This window comes from Onychostruthus taczanowskii, unplaced genomic scaffold (assembly GCF_017590055.1).
Source record: "Onychostruthus taczanowskii isolate IOZ18803 unplaced genomic scaffold, ASM1759005v1 scaffold457, whole genome shotgun sequence".
NCBI lineage: Eukaryota > Metazoa > Chordata > Aves > Passeriformes > Passeridae > Onychostruthus > Onychostruthus taczanowskii.
Window position 1 is genome coordinate 8521 of NW_024502092.1, and position 9441 is coordinate 17961.

Below are 9441 nucleotides of genomic sequence, written 5' to 3' on the forward strand. Positions count from 1 at the left end.
GAAGCACTCCCCGCTGCACCACTTCCAAAAATAGAAAAAACCCCCAAAAAATCCCCGAAAATACCCGAAAATAACCCCAAAATCCCGGGGGTTTGGGCAAAATCACGGGAATTCCAAGACATAAACCCCAAATCCGCCCCAAATCCGCCCCAAATCCGCCCCAAATCCGCCCCAAATCCGCCCCAAATCCGCCCCAAATCCGCCCCAAATCCGCCCCAAATCCGCCCCAAATCCGCCCCAAATCCGCCCCAAATCCGCCCCAAATCCGCCCCAAATCCGCCCCAAATCCGCCCCAAATCCGCCCCAAATCCGCCCCAAATCCGCCCCAAATCCGCCCCAAATCCGCCCCAAATCCGCCCCAAATCCGCCCCAAATCCGCCCCAAATCCGCCCCAAATCCGCCCCAAATCCGCCCCAAATCCGCCCCAAATCCGCCCCAAATCCGCCCCAAATCCGCCCCAAATCCGCCCCAAATCCGCCCCAAATCCGCCCCAAATCCGCCCCAAATCCGCCCCAAATCCGCCCCAAATCCGCCCCAAATCCGCCCCAAATCCGCCCCAAATCCACCCCAAAACTGCCCCAAACTGCCCCAGAACCCCCAGATCCGCCCCAAAACCCAGCCAGAAACCCCCAAATCCACCCCAAAACCACCCCAAAACCGCCCAGAAACCCCAAATATGCCCCAAAACCCAGCCAGAAACCCCAAATCCACCCCAGAAACCCCAAATCCGCCCCAAAACCACCCCAAATCCACCCGAAAACAGCCCCAGAACCCCCAAATCCACCCCAAAACTGCCCCAAAACCAACCTAAAACCCCCAAATCCACTCCAAAACCACCCCAAAACCCCAAATCCACCCCTAATTCACCCCAGAGATCCCAAATCCACCCCAAAACCAACCTAAAACCCCCAAATCCATCCCAAAACCCCCCAAATCACCCCAAAACCATCAAATCCACCCCAAAACCAACCCAAAAACCCCAAAATCACCCCAAAACCACTCCAGGAACCCCAAAACCAACCTAAAACCCCAAATCCACCCCAAATCTGCCTCAAAACCCACCCAGAAACCCCCAAATTCACCCCAAAACCACCCCAAATCCCCCCCAAACCCCCAAATCCACCCCAAAGCCCCCCAAATCACCCCAAAACCATCAAATCCTCCCCAAAACCAACCCAAAAACCCCAAAATCACCCCAAAACCACTCCAGGAACCCCAAAACCGACCTGGGAACCCCAAAAATCACCCTGGGAAACCCAAAACCACCCCAGGAACCCCAAAAATCACCCTGGGAACTCCAAAAATCACCCTGGGAACCCCAAAAAGCATCCTGGGAACCCCCAAAATCACCCAGGAAACCCCAAAACCGACCTGGGAACTCCAGAAATCACCGTGGGAACCCCAAAATCCTCCGGGTCCCCCCAGTTTCCTCCCGGAGCCCCCCCAAATCTCTGCAGCTGCCCATTGGGGGGTCCGGGGGGGCTGCCCGGGGGTTTTGGGGTCCCCCCAACCCCGGGGTCCCCCCAGGTCTACGAGCAGCTCTACGACACCTTGGACATCGCAGGGAGCCCCGAAATCCGCGCCCACGCCACGGCCAAGGTACCCCAAAAACAGCACGGGACCCCAAAAACCCCCCTGGGACCCCAAAAACCCCCCTGGGACCCCAAAAACACCCTGGGACCCCAAAAACATCACCAGGGACCCCAAAAACACCCCTGGGAAACCTAAAAACACTCCCAGGACTCCAAAAGTCACCCCAGACCCCAAAACACCTCAATGTCCTCATATGCCCTCAATGTCCCCAATGTCCCAAATATCCCCAGTGTCCCCAACGTCTCCAATGCCCCCACATCCCCGATGTCCCCAGTGTCCCCAATCCCCCCAATGTCCCAAATATCCCCAATATCCCCAATGTCCCCAACGTCCCCAACGTCCCCAGTCACGGTGGCGGCCTTCGCGGCCAGCGAGGGCCACGCCCACCCGCGGGTGGTGGAGCTGCCCAAGACCGAGGAGGGTTTGGGCTTCAACATCATGGGGGGCAAGGAGCAGAACTCGCCCATCTACATCTCGCGCGTCATCCCGGGCGGCGTGGCCGACCGCCACGGGGGGCTCAAGCGGGGGGACCAGCTGCTCAGCGTCAACGGGGTGGTGAGGATGGGGGCAATTCCCGGGCTTTTGGGGTTTTTGGGTGGATAAATTGGGATTTTGGGGGGTTTGGAGTGGGTAAATTGGGGTTTGGAGTGGTTAAGTGGGGGTTTTGGGGTGGTTTTGGGGGGTTTGGGTGGGATTCGGGGTGGCCGACCGCCACGGGGGGCTCAAGCGGGGGGACCAGCTGCTCAGCGTCAACGGGGTGGTGAGGATGGGGGCAATTCCCGGGATTTTGGGGTTTTTGGGTGGATAAATTGGGATTTTGGGGGGTTTGGAGTGGGTAAATTGGGGTTTGGAGTGGTTAAGTTGGGGTTTTGGGGTGGTTTTGGGGGGTTTGGGTGGGATTCGGGGTGGCCGACCGCCACGGGGGGCTCAAGCGGGGGGACCAGCTGCTCAGCGTCAACGGCGTGGTGAGGATGGGGGCAATTCCCGGGATTTTGGGGTTTTTGGGCAGTTAAATTGGGGTTTTGGGTGCATGAATTGGGGTTTGGAGTAGGTATTTTGGGGTTTTGGGGTGGTTTTGGGGGGTTTGGGTGGAATTTGGGGGGACCAGCTGCTCAGCGTCAATGGCGTGGTGAGGATTGGGGCAATTCCCGGGATTTTGGGGTTTTTGGGTGGTTTAACTGGGATTTTGGGGGGTTTGGAGCAGTTCAGTTGGGGTTTGGGGGGTTTGGAGCGGGTAAATTTGGGTTTGGGGTACTTAAATTGGGATTTGGGGTGGGTAAATTGGGGGTTTTAGGGGTGATTTTAGGGTTGGGGCGGGTTTGGGTGGGTTTTGGGGTTTCCGACAGGTTTTTGGGATCGGGGCAGTTTTTGGGTGGGTTTTGGGGGTTCTGGTTGGGTTTTTGGGGTTTTGGTTGGGTTTTTGGGACTCTGGTTGGGTTTTTCAGACCGGGGTCATTTTTGGTTGGGTTTTTGGGACTCTGGTTGGGTTTTTCAGACCGGGGTCATTTTTGGTTGGGGTTTTGGGACTCTGGTTGGGTTTTTCAGACCGGGGTCATTTTTGGTTGGGGTTTTGGGACTCTGGTTGGGTTTTTCAGACCGGGGTCATTTTTGGTTGGGGTTTTGGGACTCTGGTTGGGTTTTTCAGACCGGGGTCATTTTTGGTTGGGGTTTTGGGACTCTGGTTGGGTTTTTCAGACCGGGGTCATTTTTGGTTGGGGTTTTGGGACTCTGGTTGGGTTTTTCAGACCGGGGTCATTTTTGGTTGGGGTTTTGGGACTCTGGTTGGGTTTTTGGGTTCGGGTCAGATTTTGGTTGGGTTTTGGGGGTTCTGGTTGGGTTTTGGCGTTCGGGGTCGATTTTGGTTGGGTTTTGGGGGTTTTGGTTGGGTTTTTGTGGTCGGGTCAGATTTTGGTTGGGTTTTGGGGGTTCTGGTTGGTTTTTTGGGGTTGGGGCAGTTTTTGGTTGGGTTTTTGGGACTCTGGTTGGGTTTTTGGGTTCGGGCAGGTTTTTGGTTGGGTTTTTGGGGTCGGGTCAGATTTTGGTTGGGTTTTTGGGGTTCTGGTTGGGTTTTTGGGATCAGGTCAGGTTTTGGTTGGGTTTTGGGGGTTCTGGTTGGGTTTTTGGGGTTGGGGCAGTTTTTGGTTGGGTTTTTGGGGTTCTGGGCAGTTTTTGCTTGGGTTTTTGGGACTCTGGTTGGGTTTTTGGGGTCGGGTCAGATTTTGGGTGGGTTTTTGGGGTTCTGGTTGGGGGATCGGGGCAGTTTTTGGGTGGGTTTTGGGGGTTCTGGTTGGGTTTTGGGGTTCGGGTCAGATTTTGGTTGGGTTTTCGGGGTTCTGGTTGGGTTTTTGGGATCAGGTCAGATTTTGGTTGGGTTTTTGGGGTTCTGGTTGGGTTTTGGGGTTCGGGTCAGATTTTGGTTGGGTTTTTGGGGTTCTCGTTGGGTTTTTGGGGTTGGGGCAGTTTTTGGTTGGGTTTTTGGGGTTTTGGTTGGGTTTTTGGGACTCTGGTTGGGTTTTTCAGACCGGGGGCATTTTTGGTTGGGTTTTTGGGACTCTGGTTGGGTTTTTGGGTTCGGGTCAGATTTTGGTTGCTGATGGATGCTGCAGATTTTTTTTAGCTCCCTAAAAAGAGGGGGAAGAAGAGGAAGAGGAGGAGGAAGAATTGGCTTGGGTTTTTGGGGTTCTGGTTGGGTTTTTGGGTTCTGGGCAGTTTTGGGGTGTTTTTTGGGGCTCCATGGCGGGTTTTGGGGCGCAGAGCGTGGAGGGGGAGCAGCACGAGCGCGCGGTGGAGCTGCTGAAGGGATTTTGGGGTTCTGGTTGGGTTTTGGCGTTCGGGGTCGATTTTGGTTGGGTTTTGGGGGTTTTGGTTGGGTTTTTGTGGTCGGGTCAGATTTTGGTTGGGTTTTGGGGGTTCTGGTTGGGTTTTTGGGGTTGGGGCAGTTTTTGGTTGGGTTTTTGGGGTTTTGGTTGGGTTTTTGGGGTTCTGGTTGGGTTTTTGGGATCAGGTCAGGTTTTGGTTGGGTTTTGGGGGTTCTGGTTGGGTTTTTGGGGTTGGGGCAGTTTTTGGTTGGGTTTTTGGGGTTTTGGTTGGGTTTTTGGGGTTCTGGTTGGGTTTTTCGGACCGGGGTCGTTTTTGGTTGGGTTTTTGGGGTTCTGGGCAGTTTTTGCTTGGGTTTTTGGGACTCTGGTTGGGTTTTTGGGGTCGGGTCAGATTTTGGGTGGGTTTTTGGGGTTCTGGTTGGGTTTTTCGGGCCGGGGTCGTTTTTGGTTGGGTTTTTGGGGTTCTGGTTAGGTTTCTGGGACCAGGGCAGTTTTGGGGTGTTTTTTGGGGCTCCATGGCGGGTTTTGGGGCGCAGAGCGTGGAGGGGGAGCAGCACGAGCGCGCGGTGGAGCTGCTGAAGGGATTTGGGTTTTTGGGTCCGGGGCAGTTTTGGGGTGTTTTTTGGGGCTCCATGGCGGGTTTTGGGGCGCAGAGCGTGGAGGGGGAGCAGCACGAGCGCGCGGTGGAGCTGCTGAAGGGATTTTGGGGTTCTGGTTGGGTTTTGGCGTTCGGGGTCGATTTTGGTTGCGTTTTGGGGGTTTTGGTTGGGTTTTTGTGGTCGGGTCAGATTTTGGTTGGGTTTTGGGGGTTCTGGTTGGTTTTTTGGGGTTGGGGCAGTTTTTGGTTGGGTTTTTGGGACTCTGGTTGGGTTTTTGGGTTCGGGCAGGTTTTTGGTTGGGTTTTTGGGGTCGGGTCAGATTTTGGTTGGGTTTTTGGGGTTCTGGTTGGGTTTTTGGGATCAGGTCAGGTTTTGGTTGGGTTTTGGGGGTTCTGGTTGGGTTTTTGGGGTTGGGGCAGTTTTTGGTTGGGTTTTTGGGGTTTTGGTTGGGTTTTTGGGGTTCTGGTTGGGTTTTTGGGATCAGGTCAGGTTTTGGTTGGGTTTTTGGGGTTCTGGTTGGGTTTTTCGGACCGGGGTCGTTTTTGGTTGGGTTTTTGGGGTTCTGGGCAGTTTTTGCTTGGGTTTTTGGGACTCTGGTTGGGTTTTTGGGGTCGGGTCAGATGTTTGGTGGGTTTTTGGGGTTCTGGTTGGGTTTTTGGGACTGGGTCAGGTTTTGGTTGGGTTTTTGGGGTTCTGGTTGGGTTTTGGGTTCAGGCCAGTTTTTGGTTGGGTTTTTGGGGTTCTGGTTAGGTTTCTGGGACCAGGGCAGTTTTGGGGTGTTTTTTGGGGCTCCATGGCGGGTTTTGGGGCGCAGAGCGTGGAGGGGGAGCAGCACGAGCGCGCGGTGGAGCTGCTGAAGGCGGCGCAGGGCTCGGTGAAGCTCGTGGTGCGTTACACGCCGCGCGTGCTCGAGGAGATGGAGGCGCGCTTCGAGAAGCTCCGCACGGCGCGGCGCCGGCAGCACAACAGCTACTCGTGAGCGCCCCGGCCCCAGACCCCCAATCCCTGTGCTCCCAAATCCCGAACCCCCAAATCCCCGAGTCCCCAAAGCCCAAAATCCCTGAGTCCCCAAACCCCCAAATCCCTGAGTCCCCAAAACCCCAAATCCCTGAGTCCCCAACCCCAAAATCCCTGAGTCCCTAAATCCCCAAAATCCCTGAGTCCCCAACCCCAAAATCCCTGAGTCCCCAAACCCAAAATCCCTGAATCCCTGAGTCCACAAACCTCAAATCTCCAAATCCCTGACTCCTCAAACCCCAAATTCCTGAGTCCTCTAACCCCAAACCCCAAATTCCTGAGTCCCCAAACCCCAAAATCCCCGAGTCCACAAACCCCAAATCTCCAAATCCCTGACTCCTCAAACCCCAAATTCCTGAGTCCTCTAACCCCAAACCCCAAACTCCAAAATCCCTAAATCCCAAAATCCCTGAGTCCCAAAATCCCTGAGTCCCAAAATCCCTGAGTCCCCAAACTCCAAAATCCCTAAATCCCAAAATCCCTGAGTCCCCAAATCCCTGAGTCCCCAAACCCAAAATCCCTGAGTCTCTAAATCCCCAAAACCCCAAGTCCCCAAACCCCCAAATCCCCAAATCCCTGACTCCTCAAACTCCAAATTCCTGAGTCCTCTAACCCCAAACCCAAAATCCCTGAGTCCCTAAATCCCAAAATCCCTAAATCCCAAAATCCCTGAGTCCCCAAATCCTCAAATCCCTGACTCCTCAAACCCCAAAACCCCGAGTCCCCAAACCCCCAAATCCCTGAGTTCCCAAACCCAAAATCCCAAATTCCTGAGTCCCCAAACCCAAAATCCCAAAATTCCTGAGTCCCCAAACCCCAAATCCCCCAATCCCTGAATCCTAAATCCCTGAATTTCCAAATCCCAAATCCCAAAATCCTGAACCGCCCCCAAATTTCACCCCGAGTTCCCCTGACCCCGCTGACCCCTCCCCAATTTCACCCCACAGGTCGCTGGAATGTGTATATTTGGCACATTCTGTACAGTATTTATTGGCTGCTATTTAAAGGTGTGGCCCAGGTGGGTCACCTGTGTCACCTGAGTGTCACCTGTGTCACCTCTGTCACCTGTGTCACCTCTGTCACCTATGGGGGGGTTACCTGTGTCACCTGTGTCACCTGTGTCACCTCAGTGTCACTTGTGTCACCTGTGGGGGGGTCACCTGTGTCACCTGTGTGTCCTGTGTGTCACGTGTGTCACCTGAGTGTCACCTCTGTCACCTGTGTGTCACCTCAGTGTCACCTGAGTGTCACCTGTGTGTCACCTCTGTCACCTCTGTCACCTGTGTGTCACCTGTGTCACCTGTGTCACCTGTGCCAAACCCAAAATCCCAAAATTCCTGAGTCCCCAAACCCCAAATCCCCCAATCCCTGAATCCTAAATCCCTGAATTTCCAAATCCCAAATCCCAAAATCCTGAACCGCCCCCAAATTTCACCCCGAGTTCCCCTGACCCCGCTGACCCCTCCCCAATTTCACCCCACAGGTCGCTGGAATCGAGGGGGTAGAACCCCCCAGGACCCCCCAAACTCACCTGGGACCCCCCGGGACCCCCCTGGGACCCCCTGCGAGCCCCCAAAGTCCCCTGGGCCCCCCCGGGACCCCCTGGGATCCCCCCAGGACTCCCCAAAATCACCTGGAAGCCCCCAGGACCCTCTGGGACCCCCCTGGGATGGGACCCCCCCCAAAGACCCCCCTGGACCCCTTGGGAACCCCCAGAACCTTCTGGGACCCCCTGGGACCCCTCCCAGGACCCCCCAATGTCACCTATGGGGGGGTTACCTGTGTCACCTGTGTCACCTGTGTCACCTCAGTGTCACTTGTGTCACCTGTGGGGGGGTCACCTGTGTCACCTGTGTGTCACGTGTGTCACCTGAGTGTCACCTCTGTCACCTGTGTGTCACCTCAGTGTCACCTGAGTATCACCTGTCACCTGTGTGTCACCTGTGTCACCTGTGTCACCTGTGGGGGGTCACCTCTGTCACCTGTGTCACCTGAGTGTCACCTGTGTCACCTGAGAGTCACGTGACCGTCCCCGGGCTGGGGGGAGGGGCCCAGGTGCCTTTTTTGGGTGGGGAAAAGAGGAAACGGGGGTCGGTAACCATGGCAACGGGTGTGTGTGTGTGTGTGTGTGTGTGCGCTGTCGCCATGGCAACGGGATGGGAATGGGTCGGTTTCCATGGCAACGGGACGGGAGGGGATCTCGTCTCCATGGCAACGGGGCTGGATGGGGGGGTGTGGGTCCGTCTCCATGGCAACGGGGGCGGTTTCCATGGCAACGCGCAGGGCACGGGAGGGGCGTTCCGTCTCCATGGCAACGGGGCTGGCTGATGCTCGGTCGCCATGGTGACCGCCCTGAAGGGGCGGCCATGCCGTCTCCATGGCAACGCGGCCCGGTTTCCATGGCGACGCGCTCCATCCTCGCACGGGGGAAGGGGGGGGGAGCGATCCCGTTGCCATGGCGACGCACGGGGGGGATGGGAAATGGTCCATCCCCATGGCAACGGAGGGGGCGGGGCCGTCTCCATGGCAACGCGCATGCGCGGCCGCCCCCGCCCCCGCCCGATGACATCACCCCGCCGCGGCCCCGCCCCCCGCGCGCTCCCATTGGCCGCTCGCGCCCAGGCCACGCCCCTCCCCGCTCGGAGCCCAGGTAGGAGCAGGGCCCGAGCCCCCCCGGAACCCCCCGGAACCCCCGGCCCGCCGCCGGTACCGCATCCCGAATCCCAGACCCGCATCCCGACCCCGGCATCCGCATCCCGACCCCATCCCGGCCCCGGCAGCCGCATCCCGAATCCCAAATCTGCATCCCAAACCCATCCCGGCCCCGGCAGCCGCATCCCGAATCCCAAATCCGCATCCCAAACCCGGCATCCGCATCCCCATCCCATCCCGGCCCCGGCATCCCCATCCCCATCCCATCCCTGCCTCGGCAGCCGCATCCCGAATCCCAAATCCGCATCCCAAATCCAGCATCGCCATCCCTAACCCGGCATCTCCATCCCAATCCTATCCCCGGCCCCTGCAGGCAAATCCCGAATCCCGAATCTGCATCCCAAACCCGGCATCGCCATCCCGGTCCCATCCAACCTCCGGCATCCGCATCCCGATCCCATCCCCGGCCCGGGCATCCCCTTCCCAAACCCGGCATCCGTATCCCGAATCCCAAATCCGCATCCCGAACCTGCCATCTCCATCCCAAACCCGGCATCTCCATCCCGACCCCATCCCGGCCCCTGCAGCCAAATCCCAAATCTCCATCCCAAACCTGCCATCCATATCCCGACCCCATCCCACCTCCACATCCAGGTCCCGCATCCCGATCCCATCCCCGGGCCCGGCCCCGCCGTCCCCATCCCATCCCACCCCATCCCATCCCATCCCATCCCATCCCATCCCACCCATCCCATCCCATA

The 9441-nt window shown here is 57.2% G+C and overlaps 1 protein-coding gene across 1 annotated transcript in view; it reads left to right on the forward strand.

Annotated features, from left to right (window-relative positions):
- Positions 1–7666, forward strand: part of LOC121341211 (protein lin-7 homolog B-like) — an 8659-nt gene extending 993 nt beyond the window's left edge. The window contains exons 2-5 of the mRNA XM_041414554.1: positions 1355–1599; positions 1939–2148; positions 5826–5986; positions 7512–7666. Coding sequence (XP_041270488.1) covers positions 1355–1599; positions 1939–2148; positions 5826–5986; positions 7512–7533 — 638 coding nt within the window. The 3' untranslated portion in view covers positions 7534–7666. The remainder of the gene's footprint in view (positions 1–1354; positions 1600–1938; positions 2149–5825; positions 5987–7511) is intronic.
- Positions 7667–9441: the final 1775 nt, after the last annotated feature.